The sequence below is a fragment of the Hyla sarda genome, chromosome 1 (genome assembly GCF_029499605.1).
Source record: "Hyla sarda isolate aHylSar1 chromosome 1, aHylSar1.hap1, whole genome shotgun sequence".
Taxonomy (NCBI): Eukaryota; Metazoa; Chordata; class Amphibia; order Anura; family Hylidae; genus Hyla; species Hyla sarda.
In genome coordinates, this window is record NC_079189.1 from 589,940,615 (window position 1) to 589,958,778 (window position 18,164).

General features: G+C 43.0%; 1 protein-coding gene across 1 annotated transcript in view; it reads left to right on the plus strand.

Annotated features, from left to right (window-relative positions):
- Nucleotides 1-15,098, plus strand: part of LOC130276217 (complement component C9-like) — a 30,074-nt gene extending 14,976 nt beyond the window's left edge. Inside the window, exons 6-12 of the mRNA XM_056525288.1 lie at nucleotides 1,799-1,937; nucleotides 5,041-5,256; nucleotides 7,891-8,131; nucleotides 8,638-8,766; nucleotides 11,132-11,307; nucleotides 12,861-13,089; nucleotides 14,791-15,098. Coding sequence (XP_056381263.1) covers nucleotides 1,799-1,937; nucleotides 5,041-5,256; nucleotides 7,891-8,131; nucleotides 8,638-8,766; nucleotides 11,132-11,307; nucleotides 12,861-13,089; nucleotides 14,791-14,948 — 1,288 coding nt within the window. The 3' untranslated portion in view covers nucleotides 14,949-15,098. The remainder of the gene's footprint in view (nucleotides 1-1,798; nucleotides 1,938-5,040; nucleotides 5,257-7,890; nucleotides 8,132-8,637; nucleotides 8,767-11,131; nucleotides 11,308-12,860; nucleotides 13,090-14,790) is intronic.
- The last annotated feature ends 3,066 nt before the right edge of the window (nucleotides 15,099-18,164 follow it).

The following is an 18,164-nucleotide window of genomic DNA, read 5'->3' on the forward strand; positions in this document are numbered from 1 at the left end:
ACCCTATTATGTACTGCTGGCATTTATAGCATTGATTTATATGTTTTTAGTGCTTTAATAATGTTTGATTGAGATATCACACCCCTTGATGAAAGATTCTGAACACTAATTCACTGGGAAGATCTAGCTAGGAACAAACTATATCTGAAGTCAATGGGTGTTAGGTGTGGAAAGTTAGTTAACTCCTTAAGGACCAAGCATTTTTCAGTTTTTGCACTTTTGTTTTTTACTCCTTACCTTTTAAAAATCATAGCCCTTTCAATTTTGCACCTAAAAATCCATATGAGGGCTTATTTTTTTGCGCCATCAATTCTACTTTGTAATGACATCAGTGATTTTACCCAAAAATCTACGTCGAAACGGGAAATAAAATCATTGTGCGACAAAATTGAAGAAAAAACATCATTTTGTAAATTTTAAGGGCTTCCGTTTCTACGCAGTACATTTTTCAGTAAAAACTACACTATATCTTCATTCTGTAGGTCAATTCCATTAAAATGATAACCTACTTATATACCGTAGGTTTGATTTTGTCGTACTTTTGGAAAAAAAATATAACTACATGCATGAAAATTAATACATTTAAAATTGTCCTCTTCGGACCCCTATAACGTTTTATTTTTCTGCATACGGGGTGGTATGAGGGCTAATTTTTTGTGCCATGATCTGAAGTTTTAATCTGTACTATTTTTGTTTTGATCTGACTTTTCGATCGCTTTTTATTCCTTTTTTTATGGTATAAAAAGTGACCAAAAATACGCTATTTTGGACTTTGGAATTTTTTTGCACGTACGCCATTGACCATGCAGTTTAAATAACAATATATTTCTATAGTTCGGACATTTACGCACACAACAATACCACATATATTTATTTTTATTATGTTTATATATTTTTTATATGGAATTTGGGAAAAGGGGGGGATATTTAAACTATTCATAATGGAGGGGTTAATGTGTGTGTTTTTAAACTTTATTTTTTCCTTTTTTTTTTTTTTACACTTTTAGTCCCCTTTGGGGACTTTTAGGAGGAACCATTTGATTCCTCATACAGATCAATGTGCTCCATAGAACCCCATTGATCTGTGTGCTCTGCGCGCTGCGGGGGGGGGGGGGGGAAGGGCTTGGCGATCCACCCCACTGGACCACCAGGGACGGGATAAAGGCACCTTTAGATGCTGCTGTCAGCTTTGACAGTTGCGATCTAAAGGGTCAATATCCATCCACGGCGATCGCCGCAGGTCGGCTATTAACGCGGGCCCCAGCTACAAGAATCAGCTGCGGGACGGCTGGTATGATGCGGGCTCGAGTCTGGAGCCCACGTCATACCCCGTTAACGGCACATGGACGAGCATAGACGTCTATGGTCGTTAACAGGTTAAAGGGTTATCCAGGAATAGAAAAGCAGAGCTCATTTCTTCGAAAAAACGCTCTCTGTCTGTCTCCGGGTTGGATGTGGTTCTGCAGCTCAGTTCCATTGAAGTGAATGGAGCCAAGTTGTAATACCACATCCAATCTGGGGACAGGCAGGGAGCTGTTTTTTAAAGAAATTAGCTATTTTCTATTCCTGGATAATCCCTTTAACTATACACAGACCAATAGCAACATAAGAAGACAATATAAAACCTATCCTCTATAATGTTTACACAAAAAGTTACACACATATGACATAAAACAGACATTCACATTAGGTTAATGGGTGATTCTGACAGACTGTTCTTTCACTAACCAGCGAAGGGTTCATGTTCCCCCGGGTTTATTAAAGGTGTACAATATCTCTATGCCATATTTCCTCACAGGGTCAATATCCTTGGAATGGAAACAAGAGGAAATCCTTTTGACAATGAATATTTTAACGGAATTTGTAACAGAGTCCGCGATGGAAATACAAAGCTCTATTACCGTACACCGTGGAATGCCGCTGCTCTTGTTTACCAGGTAAGGTGCCCAACTACAATAGATCTGTCACAGAGGAACCAAGTAAAATCCCCATTTAATCCCCCTCCCTTTCCTCGAACATCCACAACACTAGAAGATAAAAGGGAGCACTGGTATAATTGACAATATTCATGGTAAGAATATAAAGCAACACAATACAAAGACAAAGAAACAAGATACAAAGATATAGATATCTAAAACTAGTGAATACACTTTATGAATACTAGTAATTACACTTAATGAATGCACTTTACATACTGTATATTAAGGATTTCTTTTTTATTTTTTTATTTTTTTTGGGGGGGGGGGGCTGTGTTCCAACGCCGGGAGCTGTGAGTAGCTTCACGGAAACATCTGCATAAGTCCATCAGAATGTTCCACAGCCCAAGAATGGTGGTGTCTACTACTGCACCAGTGTATATGTATGCTAGTGAAATCTTTGACTAGTTTAAACTAATTTGGTGGGTTCTCATTGTCAACCAATAATGTGTATTAAAGGGGTTATCCAGGAATAGAAAACAGAGCTAATTTCTTTCAAAAACCACTCCCAGTCTGTCTCCAGGTTGGGTGTGGTATTACATTTTGGCTACGCTCAGTTCAATGGAACTGAGCTGCAGAACCACACCCAACCTGGAGACAGACAGGGAGAGGCTTTGAAAAAAATGAGCTCTGTTTTTCTATTAACCCCTTTAAACTGCTATATAAACCGAGTAAAAAAAAAAAAAGGTAAGATACTGGGCTTTCTACCAGAACAGAAGACAAAAACAAGAAATAGGTGGTAAATAGGGAGAATATTCCTAGTGTCTATCATTGGAGACATCAAAATATGGATTTGAATGTGAAAAGCCACAATACAGAATCTACCCTTGTATACACAATTTGCAGTGATGCAGTGCCTCCACAATCTACAGTGGGCTAGTCCTTTCTTAGCCATTGGCTCTCCTATAGCCATAGAATAAACTGACCTATTCAGGGTCAGACCAGACCACAAGAGCAGCAGAGGATCCTCCAGTGGCCATAGGGTCTGTCATGTTTAAAATCTTTATCAGTGATATTGCAGAAGGTCTCGATGGTGAGGTCTTGGTCTTTTTGCTGATGACACAAAGATTTGCAACAGGGTTGATGTTCCTGGAGGGATACACCAAATAAATGGTCAGAACTCTGGACATTTACACCCTGTTCCAAATTATAATGCAAATGATATTTTTTTTTATTTACCTAAATAATTGATGTGAATAACAGTCAGCATAATTCTCATGTTATCATCTATTAAGAGTACAATTCAAAAAAAATTTTAAATTTTTTTAAACATAAAAAACTTACAATGCACTGTTCCAAATTATTACGCACAGTAAGTTTCAAAACAATTTATAGGTTGTAAAGAACTGAAAATTGTCATTTGTTGTGTTTGCAGCATATTTACTGAAATCACAAGCTATTTCAATCAAACTTTTAACAACATTTTAACTTTTTAAACATTTTAACAGGTCACGTTACATTTTAACGTAAGACCCTTTATTTGATAGCAGCTTCACAAGTCTTGCATCCATTGAACTTGTGAGTTTTTGGACAGTTTCTGCTTGAATTTGTTTGCAAGATGTCAGAATAGCCTCCCAGAGCTGCTGTTTGGATGTAAACTGCCTCCCACCCTCATAGATCTTTTGTTTGAGGATGCTCCAAAGGTTTTCAATAGGATTGAGGTCAGGGGAGGATGGAGGTCACACCATGACTTTCTCTCCCTTTATCCCTATAGCAGCCATTGATACAGAGGTATTCTTTGCAGCATGAGATGGTGCATGGTCATGCATGAAGATACATTTTATTACGGGAAGCATAGTTCTTCCTTCTGTAACAGGGAAGATAGTGGTCAGTCAGAAACTCCACATTCTTTGCAGAGGTCATCTTTACACCTTTGGGGACCCTAAAGGGGCTGACCAGCACTCTTCCCATGATTCCGGCCCAAAATATGATTAGCAGTAGAGAGAAGTGCTCATGGATGTATAGGGAGAGGTATCAGCAGGAGAGGGAAGTGCTCATGGATGTATAGGGAGAGGAATTAGCAGTAGAGGGAGGTGCATACGGGTGTATATGGAGAGGTATTAGCACTAGAGGGTAGTGCTGATGAGTTTATAGGGAAAGGTATTAGCAGTTGAGAGGGAAGTGTTCTTGTGTGTATAGGGAAAGGTATTAGCAGTAGAAAGCAATGTGCTCATGGGTGTATAGAGAGAGGTATAAGCAGTAGAGAGGGAAGTGCTCATGGGTGTATTGGAAGAGGTATAAGCAGTAGAGAGAAGTGCTCATTGGTGTATAGGGAGAGGTATTAGCACTAGAGGGTAGTGCTCATGGGTGCATAGGGAGAAGTATTAGCAGTTGAGAGGGAAGTGCTTATAGGTGTATAGGAAGAGGTATTTACAGTAGAGAGGTGAGTGCTGTTGGGTGTATATGGACAGGTGTTAGCAGTAGAGGGAATTGCATATTGGTGTATCTGGAGAGATATTAGCAGTAGAGGGTAGTGCTTATGAGTGTATAGGAAGAGGTATTATCAGTTGAGAGGGAAGTGCTCATGCGTATATAGAAAGAGGTATTTACAGTAGAAAAAGGTAAGTGCTCTTGTGTGTAAAGGGATAGGTATTAGCATTAGAAAGCAATGTGTTTATGGCTGTTTAGGGAGAAGTATTTACAGTAGAGAGGTAAGTGCTTTTGAGTGTATAGGGAGAGGTATTAGCAGTAGAAAGGGAAGTGCATATGGGTGTATACGGAGAGGTATTAGCAGTAGAGGATAGTGCTCATGGATGTATAGGAAAAGGTGTTAGCAGTAGAGGGAAGTGCATATGGGTGTATTGGGAGAGATATTAACACTAGAGGGTAGTGCTTATGATTGTATAGGAAGAGGTATTAGCAAATGAGAGGGAAGTGCATTTATGCCGATACATTCTATGTTTTTATTACTGGGACTTGATGGGTGCCAGATTATCAAATGTTCTAGATTATTGGATGGTCAAAGAAAAGTGTAGATATATTATGTGAGGAACTTTAACGTATTGTGTTATAGTGTTAGACCTATTTTTTAGCCAAGTGTTTATCTTCTAAATCCTTTTCATAGACAAAAGCCGATAAATCCTTCTCTACAGAAACCTTTAAAAACTCTGTGGAACTGATGTCTAAAGTTATCAGAGAGAAAACAGAACACTTTGAAGCTTCATTTTCTTTGAAACTGACACCGACCGAACTGAACGACAATAAGGGGAATGTGTCTATAGGAGTCAAGCACTTTAATAATGCAACGCTTAATAAACTGAAGGAGTTATCTAATATAGAGGTAAAACCTCACCCACTGTCATGTGTGGCTTTGTTATCATCTCTTGACATCTAGTGCCCCCTGCAGTTTTTCTTTTGTGACTTCTTGGTTGTCGTCCCCCTCTGCCCCTCTTGTCCCTCCCTGTTGTCCTCTTCCTCTGCTCCTTCTGCTTGTCCCTCCCTTGTTGTCCTCCTCCTCTCCCCTACCGCTTGTCCCTCCCTGGTGGTCCTCCTCCTTCCCTTCCGCTTGTCCCTCCCTGGTTGTCCTCCTCCTCTGCCCCTTCTGCTTGTCCCTCCCTTGTTGTCCTCCTCCTTTCTCCTTCTGCTTGTCCCTCCCTTGTTGTCCTCCTCCTCTCCCCTTCCGCTTGTCTCTCCCTGGTGGTCCTCCTCCTCTTCCCCTTCCGCTTGTCCCTCTCTGGTTGTCTATCTCCTCTGCCCAATCCGCTTTTTCTCCCTGGATGTCCTTCTCCTCTGCCCCTGCCGCTTGTCCCTCCCTTGTTGTCCTCCTCCTCTCCCCTTCTGCTTGTCCCTCCCTGTTTGTCCTCTTCCCCTTCGGCTTGTTTCTCCCTGGTTGTCTTCCTCCTCTGCCCCTTCTGCTTGTCCCTCCCTGGTTGTCTTCCTCCTCTGCCCCTTCCACTTTACCTCCCTGGTTGTCCTCCTCCTCTGCCCCTTCCGCTTGTCCCACCCTTCTTCTCCTCCTCCTCTGCCCCTTCCGCTTGTCCCACCCTTCTTCTGCTCCTCCTCTGCCCCTTCCGCTTGTCCCTCCCTTCTTCTCCTCCTCCTCTGCAGCCTTCCCCTTGTCCCTCCCTTGTGGTCATGATCCTCCTCTTCAGCCTTTTTCTTGTACCTGTGGCCGACTGCCACAATGACCACATCGGAGAGAGTTTGTCCTATTTTGTAGCCCCTTTACATTTTGCTGGTCATCTGGTGATTTGAAATACCTATCTATTTCCAGTATCTTTATCAGAACCTGAGTGAGTGGTCCATATATAGACCTGTGGTATCATCACTTTGTTTCTACATGATTTACAACATTTATAGCCATGTTAGATTATTTCTGTCCCCTGATGAACCCCATTATAACAATAGATGGGAAACATGTTGGAACACTGTAGATTGATAACAGAAATTGTTTTGTTGGGTTGACAAGATTACACTAAAGATAGCACTGGAAAATCATATTATTTCTAAGCATCTTTGGTGTTTACGTGGGTTTGTTGTAAATGTGGGGGCATCCAGATTTTAAATACAGACCATTTTTGAATATAATGTATACATCTATGCGTGAGGCCTTTCTAACTATATGTAAGGATAGCTAATAAATAAATAATAGTTTTAACTCTGGTTTTGTCTTCAATAGGCTCCATTTGTTCCTCCCTTGTTATCCTCCTCCTCTGTATCCTTTCCCTTGTCCATCCCTGCTGATCCTCCTCCTCTATATCCTTTTCCTTGTCCATCCCTGCTGATCCTCCTACTCTGTATCCTTACTCTTGTCCATCCCTGCTGATCCTCCTCCTCTGTATCCTTCTCCTTGTCAATCCCTGCTGATCCTCCTCCTCTGTATCCTTCTCCTTGTCAATCCCTGCTGATCCTCCTCCTCTGTATCCTTCTCCTTGTCCATACCTGCTGATCCTCCTCTGTATCCTTTACCTTATGCATCCCTTCTGATCGTCCTCCTCTGTATCCTTCTCCTTGTCCATACCTGGTGATCCCCCTCTTTATCCTTCCTCTTGGTTTATCACTGCTGATCCTCCTCCTCTGTATCCTTCTCCTTGTCCATACCTGCTGATCCACCTCCTCTTTATCCTTCCTCTTGGTCCATCCCTGCTGATCCTCCTCCTCTGTATCCTTCTCCTTGTCCATCCCTGCTGATCCTCCTCCTCTTTATCCTTCTCCTTGTCCATACCTGTTGGTCCTCCTCCTCTGTATACTTCTTATTGTCCATACCTTCTGATCCTTCTCCATCCCTAATGGTCTTCCTTCTCTGTAGCATTTGTTCATACCATTTCATCCTCCTCTTCTAAAGCCTTCCTTCTAAAGCCTTTGTCCCTCCTATGTCATTGCCCCCCCCCTCTGGTCTCCCCTTTGTCCCTACCTGGGTGTCCTGCTCTTCAAGGGAATCTTCAGGTCCTCTAACCCCTATAAGTCCTCCCCAGTACCCTATGGATGTAGGGTATAGCATTAGAATGCTGTGCCCATGGCTTTCTCTGATGTTACACTATAAAAAAAAAAGTAGGCACAGGGGCAGAGCTGTAGCACACATAGTGACGCTGCCACTTCCCACTTTTCAGCCATTTAAAGGAGGGTGGGGGCAGCTTGACTACATGTGCTGCAGCTCTGTCTCCATGCCTACTTACCCGGTGTCGGGGAGCAGTGCTTAAAGTCGTTTTTTCCATAGTGTGGTATCAGAGTTAGATTATAGGCACAGAACCCAAATGCTGTGCCACGCATCTACATGTTACTGGGGAGGGCTTATAAGGGACCGGAAAGGTTTACTTTCAGTCAATACATTATAATGATGACCATCAATTTAAATAAATGTCATGTGATTTAGAGCCACACTAGGCTAAATAATCTAAATCCATGGCAATTAGCTGATCTTTTTTTTAGTCTTCACAATTTAAGCCATTTACTCAAAATTCATTCTCTTCTGCAGAATAAATCATTCATGAGGATTACAGGAACTGTCCAGTTGGCAAATTTCCAGATGAGAACAAGGAATTACATGTTATCCAACTCTTTCATTGATGACATTAAAAGCCTCCCATCGTCCTATGAGAAGGGAGAGTATTTCTCTCTGCTGGAGATGTACGGCACTCACTACACTGTATCTGGCAGTGTTGGTGGTAAATACGATCTGGTGTATATATTGGACACAGCTTCATTAACTAGTAATGGTGAGTTATGTGACATAGAGTCCAGAAAGGTTTTTGGGAGTATGAACACTGAGTTATGTCATAAAGGGGCTGGACAATCCATTTCATGTAGCAACAAACTTGTTGGCAATTCCTATTTACTACAGTTCACTTCTCAGCTTTGCTGTATATACTGAGACAACATTAGCAGAGTCATCTCATTATCATCATCTCATTTTTCTTTTTTACAATAAACATTTAAAAGAACCAACATACATTTTCACAGTACAGAAAAAAAAACACATACAAAATGCAAAACACATACTTAAACCAGGAACAATTTGTCCCTGAATCCTACTCCAGAATAAGCTAATATATTTACAATTCCACAAAACAAACCTTAGTTGATACAATAATTTAATGGCTGGGGAATCTCACTTCTCACTCAGGTTATAAATAGCATGAATGTAGTTTATAATAATTATATTAGAATTGTACAGTATGACCATCCAGCTCTGGACCCTGACTGACTATAAATTAAATTGCAGAAATAACAACAGCAGATGTGAAGTCGTGTCTTGGCTATAATGTTGGTGTAAATCTGGCAGCCGAAGGAGTCAAAGGAAACCTGAACATTGATGGTTCAAATTGTGAAAAGGTCCTAACAAACAATAAGGGTAAGTATATAACCTTCCTGCACCAAGAAGGTTACTTAAACTTCACCAAGTGGCTATGTATTTCAATGAGGTGAAGGGTGTAAGCTGCTGCCAGACCCATCTGTCCCTTCCAGACACCTTCCTCCCCTCTAGACTTCTCTGTCCCCTCCAGACCCCCCCCCCTCCCGTCCCGTACTGTCTTTTCTGACTCCTCTGTCTTCTCCAGAACACCCCCCCATCCCCTCCATCCCCGACTGTCCCCTTTGCATGAGCAGATATGGTGTGAGTCCTCCGAATTGATCTAAAATTGAATTTAGTCATTTTTATAGGAGATGGGGCTTATTTCATACACACAATGGGGGAGATTTGTCAAAGCTGTCTATGTCCCGCATCAATATAGACCAAACTACAGAGGGTGAGGCCGGTCTATTGTGGGCCAAATTTATCAAAAGGCGCATGTCTCTTGATAAATTCTGTGCACAGACTTCGGGATCTATGCTTTAGACTGTATTTAAAGCTGTAAAAGAAAAAGAGTACTCAGTCCTCAGCAAATTTATTGTATGCATAAAATCAATATAACAGATATATAAGAAAAAAATATACCATATTTTTCGTCATATAAGATGCTCCGGCATATAAGACGCACCCAATTTTAAAGCATAAAAATCTAGAAAATAAAGATTCTGAACCAAATACAATGTAAAGTATAGGACAGTGAACTTCAACCTGCGGACCTTCAGATGTTGCAAAACTACAACTCCCAGCATGCCCGGAAAGCCGTTTGCTGTCCGGGCATGCTGGGAGTTGTAGTTTTGCAACATCTCGAGGTCCGCAGGTTGAAGACCACTGGTATAGGACGTAATATTCACGTGTCCCCGCCGCTCCGAACCCATCACCGCTCGTCACCGCTGCCCTGGATGACGCCCTCCATCGCTGTCGCCGCGTCCTCGGGGTGTCCCTGTCGCTCCGGAACATCTCTGCTGCCCGGTATCCTCGCTCTCCATCGCCGCCATCACGTCGCTACGCACGCCGCTCCTATTGGATGACGGGACGGCATCCGCGACGACGTGATTACGACGGAGGAGAGCGCCGGCCATGCAGGGGATCCCGGCACGGAGCAGACACCGAGGAGGAAGGTAAGGTCCCTCCCGGTGTCCTGTAAGCTGTTCGGGACGCCGCGATTTCACCGCGGCGATCCCGAACAGCCCGACTGAGCAGCCGGGTTGGTGTCACTTTCCCTTCAGACGTGGCGGTCAGCTTTGATCGCCGCGTCTGAAGGGTTAATACAGTGCATCACCGCGATAGTTGATGTCCTGTATTAGCCGGTTTTAATGTGTATTTGCCGTATAAGATGCACCAACTTTCCCCCCCCCCCCAGTTTTCGGGAAGAAAAAGTGCGTCTTATACGGTTAAAGAATATGGTATATATATAGGTGTAGGTAGAAATGCAGGATGGCACTATCAGGAATAAAGGTAGCTCACGGGTTAACTCCTCACAGGTCAGTAGCATGTAGATGTCTGTGCAGCAATGGAACACTATCAATAGAGTTGGTGGTGGTGTTGGAAACAAGTATCAAACAGATATATATATATATATAAGTGGTAATGCCAGAATACAAAGAATCTCCGCACTCACCGCACAGACCGCGACTCGATGCGCCTAGTTAGAGACGCCAAAGGACCCGGGTATCAGACCATGCATAGCTCTCAGATAGCGAGGCAAGCTTCGTCTCTAACTAGGAGCAACGAGTCACGGTCTATGCGGTGAGTGCGGAGATTCTTTGTATTCTGGCATTACCACTTATATATATATATATATATATATATATATATATATATATGTATAACAGCTGCAGGGCCCTACAGCTGTATATGTAATAGAGTGTATGTCTGGAGAGAGAGTGAGCATATATAATATTGTAGACAGATTGTATCTGTAAAAATTTCAACAAAAAGCAGTGTATGAAATTGACAATTCCTGACTGTATCATGAAATATTGGGACCGGTCCTATAAAATAAAATAAAAATGTAGCACAAATCCTGTAAATAAAAAATGTAGCACAAGTCCTATTGTAACAAAATAACAGTTCCCAGTTGTTTCAAGAAGTTGTGGCCAGTTTTGTATCTAAACCTGCTCCAGTATGGTCTGACATTTCGGCGTACTTTCAGCCGATGCCACTTGTCGCCCCAAATAGACCAGAATGCATCATGTTCTAAAAATCCTCTAAAGCAAAAGTCGCAAAAAAAAGTTGCACATATTTAGACTGTGACTTTCTATGCGACAAATTTAGACAGGGAAGAACTGTCTAAATCCTTTGATGAATCTCCCCCAATGTAACTATATGCATATCTATAAATCATCCTGTATGACTTCTTTATTTGTAGAGACGGCGGAGCGGTCTGGTGTCATTGACAATGTGGTGTCGCTCATTGAGGGGGGCACTGTCGCCTTTGCAGCCAAACTCGATGCAAAACTTCTTCAAAACAAACTCATTGACATTGATGATTTTGTGGATTGGTCGTCCTCCTTGTTAGATGCGCCTGTACTGATAAAACAGAAGGTAAGTCATGGCGCCTGATCTATATTTTGTTTTGATGGATTACCAGGGTAACCAATGTGCCATCTTGGTCCATATCATCACCACCCTCCCAAAACTTCAGACTCAATGTTTTAGCGTTATGCATGACATTGATCCGTACTTTAATTCTTCCATTCCATCCATTGCCAAATACTGTCACTTAAAAAAAAAACATCTGTCGTATCTGCCCCACCTCAGCGCTGAAACCAGTAATACACATAGACAGGAGACAGGAGGCCATTTGCAAGAACAATTTGTGGGCACAATTTTTGCATATCGACTGGCTCCAGAAGGTTCTACAAATGTATAAATTAATCCTTCCAGTACTTATCAGCTGCTGTATGCTCCAGAGGAAGTTGTGTAGTTCTTTCCAGTCAGACCACAGTGCTCTCTGCTTACACCTCTGTCTGTGAGAGGAACTGTCCAGAGCAGGAGAGGTTTGCTATGGGGATTTGCTCATGCTCTGGACAGTTCCTGAAACAGACAAAGGTGGCAGCAGAGAGCACTGTGGTCAGACTAGAAAGAACAACTTCTTCTAGATAATACAGCAGCTGATAAGTTCCGGAAGAATTAAAATGGTTAAATGGAATTAATTTACAAATCTGTATAACTTTCTGACACTGGTTAATTTAAAAAAATGTAACCCTTTAAGCATGCCAGGGTGTTTTATGGTTGTGTCAGGAACTGTCCAGAGTAGAAGCAAATGATCATAGCAAACCTCTGCTACTCTGGACCAGTTCCTGACATGGACAGAGGTGGCAGCAGAAACCACTGTGATCAGACTGGAAAGAACTACACAACTTCCTCTGTAGCATACAGCAGCTGGTGAGTTCTAGAAGGATTAAGATTTTTAAATAGAAGTAATTTACAAGTCTGTTTAACTTTCTGGCACCAGTTAAAAAAAATGTTTTTCCACTAGAGTACCCATTTAAACTGTGCTAAGTAAAACCAAAATTCCCCTTAAAGGAGTACTGCAGCCAGACAACAGGATAGGGGATAAGTGTCTGATTGCAGGGGTCCGAATGCTGGGGCCCCCAGCAGTCTCCTGTATTGGGACCCAGAACTGTTGCAGCTCTCCCCATGCAGGAAGCATGTCGGACACGGTATGACACCGCGGCCAACATGCCTCCTCTATGTATCTCTATGGGAGAGGAGGAGATGCAGCGTTCATGCATAGGGCTCCCAAAAAGCTGAATGGAGGGGGTGTCTCTGTTGACCACTTAGTGAGGTCGACGACACAAGTGTTGCTTGTGCAGAGCCATGGCAGTTCAAGGTCCCCGAATGGGAGATCCAGAGATCGGACCCCCCGCGATCAGACACTCATCCCCTATCCTACAGATGGGGGATAAGTTGTCTTAGGCTTCAGATCTCCTTTAAATAAAGTCTGAATGTGATTACTAGACTCATCCACAAAACTTCTCCCCTGCTGCACCCAACCTATAGAACTCATTGCCTCCTACCATGAGACGTTGATGTAGTAGAAGATTTCATGTGTCCCATCTCATATTCCTTTGCCTTTTTATTTGACTCTACAGCCATCGCCTATTTATACTCTGGTCCCAATTGATCTAAAAGATGCATATAAAAAGTCACGTAACTTGGAACGAGCCATTGAGGAATACATAAATGAATACAGTACGTGCAAGTGTCAACCTTGTAAGAACGGCGGTACTGTGATGGTGGTAGACGGGGAGTGCTTGTGCAAATGCCCGGAACGGTTTAAAGGTTTGGCGTGCCAGATACCAAAGAGTGAACTATATAAAAGTAAGTATTTGATAACATGTAGTGTATTCAGAACTTGACAACCAGGATTGCTACTTGCAACTAAAATTAGCCATCACGTTAAGTGAGTAGGACTCACAGGCTTTATCTATGAGTGGGCGGGGGGAAGCAAAACTCACAGGCTTTCACGATGTGTGAGATAAAGAGCAGGACTCACAGGCTTTATCTATGAGTGGGCGGGGGAAGATGGACTCACAGGCTTATTTAACATCATCATGGTTACAGAAATTATTGCTGTATATGTAAGGATGTAAAGCAAAGGTTTATATTTTATTTAACGGAAAACTGTCAGCTTGCTTCCCCCGCACCAACCAGCGGTACTGGCTGGTAGTGCAGGGGACGCTGATCAGTTTGATGCTTACCCTGTCCGGATCCGCCGTGCCGTTCGGCCATAATCTTTGGTTTTCGGTATGATGCTAATTAGGTGCTAACTTGCACCGGCCGGGCTAACTGGCACTCTGACATCAGCGTTTCTGGCCACAGTGCTGTCCAGCTCATCAATATTCCTCCCCTCCCTCCGCCTCTCCCTCTTCTCCCCACTCTGTAATGAAGAGAGAGAGGTGGAGGGAGGGGAGGAATTTTGATGAGCTGGGCGGCGCTGCGGACAGAAAGGCTGACATCAGAGTGTCGGTTAGCCTGGCCGATGCAAGTTAGCACCTAATTAGCATATACCAAAAACCAAAGATTACGGTCGAACGGGCAAGGCAAATCCGGGCACAGTAGGCATCAAACTGAGCAGCATCCCCCGCATTACCAGCCAGTACCCCTGGTTAGTGCAGGGGGAGCAAGCTGACAGTTTTCCTTTAAGATGCGTAGTTCAATAAATGTATTTATTACAAAACAATATTTATTTATCATGGATGGATATGTACTAAAACAATATAATAGTTTCTTTTACACTCTATAAGTAGGCAGGGGAAGCAGGGCTTACTTTCTTTCTGTATAAGTGGGCAGGGGGAAGGGGGACTCACAGGCTTTCTTTATGAGTGGGAGGGGGAAGCAGGACTCAGGCTTTCTTTATGAGTGGGAGGGGGAAGCAGGACTCACAAGGCTTTCTTTATAAGTGGGCAGGGGGAAGGGGAACTCACAGTCTTTCTTTATGAGTGGGAGAAGGAAGCAGGACTCACAGGCTTTCTGCATTCATGGGAAGGGGAAGAAGGACTCACAGGCTTTCTCTATGAGTGGGTGGCGTAAGCAGGACTCACAGGCTTTCATGAGTGGGCAGGAGAGCCAGGACTCACAGGCTTTCTGTATGAGTGGATGGGTAAGCAGGACTCACAGGCTTTCTCTATGAGTGGGCGGGAGAAGCAGGACTCACAGGCTTTCTCTATGAGTGGGTGGCGTAAGCAGGACTCACAGGCTTACTCTATGAGTGGGCGGGAGAAGCAGGACTCACAGGCTTTCTCTATGAGTGGGCGGGAGAAGCAGGACTCACAGGCTTTCTCTATGAGTGGGCGGGAGAAGCAGGACTCACAGGCTTTTTCTATGAGTGGGTGGGAGAAGCAGGACTCACAGGCTTTCTTTATAACTGGGAGGGGATACAGGACTCACTGTTTTTTCAAGCTCAGCCCTTCCACCTCAATCCCATTCTGCCATCAATGAGGAGACCAGCTACAGCCATGTAGAAAAAGCAAAGAGTGATAAACTGAAACTGATAAAATAGTGAAATCCCTATTTTTACAGATCCTTCTGATGCTATTAATGGTAGTTGGGGTTGCTGGGAAGACTCGTCCTCATGTGTTGCTGAAGAAAAAAACCAGACCCGAAAATGTGAACACCCAGCTCCATCATCTGGGGGTGAATTTTGCCGTGGGGACAGCATCCGAAAAGTCATCTGCTGATCACAAGACATTTCAGATGCCCGCAAGAAGTTCTCTATCATAACAAAGACAGAGTTCAACCAGACCAAGAAATATATCCAGCTGTACACCACAGGACTCATCATATTCATCTTTGATATGTAAAGATTTTCTCGAAATGCAAAAATAAAAGTTGATGGCATTGCCTTGTTGTGATTTATTTAAAAAGTACCTCTCATGATGTTGTTAAATGGTATAATCCTCTCAGTTCACTGCTCCCATCATGATAAACCACCCTGCCTTTATTTTTTATTATTTTTTAGTTTTCTACCTTCATATTGCTCTGTATTTTCTGCTCAGTCTCAGTCAGATTCACAGACTGGGAAGGGGTGTTCCCCAGCAGGCGTGACATCATCTGAAGCCATACAGGGGAGAACTTCCTCCCTCACTCTGCTACACACAGCCCAGAGCAGTTCAGTGTGAGATGAGCTATAATTGGTTAAGGCTGCACACCCCCCCCCCCCCTCAGCCCTCCTGACTGCATTTACTGATATTAGACTTCTACCTGGCCAGCAGAAGTCCAAAGTCTGTGCAAGAGATGGGGGAAAATGTGCTCTGGACAAATAGGGAGTCACCTAGTGGCAGCTTTTTTAAACACAATTAAAACATAGAAAACTTCATTTTTTTAAAACAAAGTAAATTAGAAAGATTTTTTTATTTACGATAAGGAGTGCAATAGCAAAAATTTGTTTTAATGAGAGTGCCCATTTAAGTAATAATTACTTGAACTAACTAATAAGCTGTAATTTGTGGGAGACCTGGCAGTAAGTGTTTAATTTCCCTGCAGTGCCACCACATGGTAAATAAAGCCATTGCACAGTGTCCCTTCACATCAATGGATTGTCCATGTAACGCAGCACAGAACAGGTCCTTGAGAGCAAGAGAGGCTCTTTGTAACCACTCTCTAATTTGGATAAGAGATAAGAATCCTGACACTTACATGGGACATCCCCTTAAAGGGGTACTCTGCTGCCCCAGTGTTCCGAACATTTTGCTTTAAACACTTGGAGCATGCGGCAGGGGTTTTGCTGTCATGGCCACGCCCCTCATGATGCCACGCCACGCTTCCTCAATGCAAGTCTATGGGAGGGGGCGTGGTGGTAGTGACACCCCCTCCCCTAGACTTGCATTGAGGGGGCGTGATGTGATGCCATGAGGGGCGTGGCTATGACATCACGACCCCCGCTGACCACACCCAGCATTCTAAATGAACGCTGGGTGCACAGAGATCGCAGGGGTCCCAGCAGTAGGATAGTGGATAAGTCCCTTGGATAGTAGATAAGATGTCTAGGAGCGGAGTATTCCTTTAACATTTATTTACTTCAGATTCCTATTTTCTGGAATGACAGACTGTTTCCTGTCACCCTGTTTGTCCCACATTCATGAATTCTCATTTTGTTCTTGTTTTCAAGGTTTATTGTTGTCTTTGCATTTGGAGAGTTTAACAGCTCTAGACCTTCGCTCGATGTTGAAATCCAACCTGTAAGCCCTATGTAAATAGCACACAAGGCTGGTTAGAGTCTTTGTGTGCCCTATATACTGCTCTATATAATGCTATGTGCATAAAACGGCCTCCCTGAATTAATGCCAGGTCATCCTATGGTATCCAAAGGGGATTGCTAGTATAGCCCTAGGAACTCCCTAACTTTATGGGACTTTCCAATAGAATATATAGGACATGTATTCATTGTTCGGGGGTCTATTAGCATTAAACATTTATGGGTTGCAATTGGGTTTCAGAACTAAGGTCTTAAGGCAAAAGCTGCATCTATGGTACCAGCTATTCTATCATAGATATTTCATCTGTAGGTTTTCCAGTTTATTAACTATACCTTATAAATATTCAACATTGTACCATATAGGTGCCAGTTACAGTGGGGCAAAAAAGTATTTAGTCAGCCACCAATTGTGCAAGTTCTCCCATTTAACCCCTTAAAGACGCAACCCATTTGGGCCTTAAAGGAGTAGTCCAGTAGTGAACAAGTGGTGAACAACTTATCCCCTATCATAAGGATAGGGGATAATTTGCAGATCGCGGGGGGTTCGACCGCTGGGGCCCCTTGCGATCTCCTGTACGGGGCCCCGACAGCCCGCGCGAAGGGGGCGTGTCGACCCCCGCACGAAGCGGCGGCCGACACGCCCCCTCAATACAACTCTATGGCAGAGCCGGAGTGCTGCCTTCGGCAATCTCCTGCTCTGCCATAGAGATGTATTGAGGCGGCGTGTCAGCCGCCGCTTCGTGCGGGGGTCGACACCCGCTATCTGGCCGGAGAGCCTGGCCCCCGTACAGAGAGATAGCAGGGGGCCCCAGCAGTCTGACCCCCTGCGATCTCAAACTTATCCCCTATCCTTAGGATAGGGGATACGTTTTTCACCACTGGACTACCCCTTTAAGGACGCAGACAATTTTATTTTTACGTTTTTGATTTTTCCTCTTCACCTTCAAAAAATCATAACTCTTTTATATTTTCATCCACAGACTAGTATGAGGGCTTGTTTTTTGTGAGACCAGTTGTCCGTTGTAATGCCATCACTCACTGTACCATAAAATGTATGCCGCAACCCAAAAAATACTATTTGCGTGGGGAAATTAAAAAGAAAACTGCAATTTTGCTAATTTTGGAAGGTTTCGTTTTCACGCCGTACAATTTACGGTAAAAATGACATTTGTTCTTTATTCTTTGGGTCAATATTTTCTATTACTGTTGCGCTTAAAAAAAAATCACAAACTTTTTAACCAAATTAGTACGTTTAAAATCCCCCTATTTTGAAGACCAATAACTCTTAAATTTTTCCATATAAGCGGCGGTATGAGGGCTCATTTTTTGCGCCGTGAACTGTACTTTTTATTGATACCATATTTGCTTATATAAAACTTTTAATACATTTTTTATTAATTTTTTGGGGAATAAAAGGTTATAAAAAAGCAGCTATTTTGGGCTTTTTTTTTTCTGTTCACGCCGTTCAACGTACGGTACCATTAACATTTTATTTTAATAGTTCAGATATTTACGCATGCGGTGATACCAAATATGTATATAAAATATTTTTTAACACTTTTTGGGGGGGGAAATAGGGAAAAAGGGACAATTTACGTTTTTATTGGGGGAGGAGGTTTTTCACATTTTTTTTACTTTATTTTTTTACTTTTTTTACTTTTATTTTTACACTTTAATAGTCCCCATAGGGGACTATTTA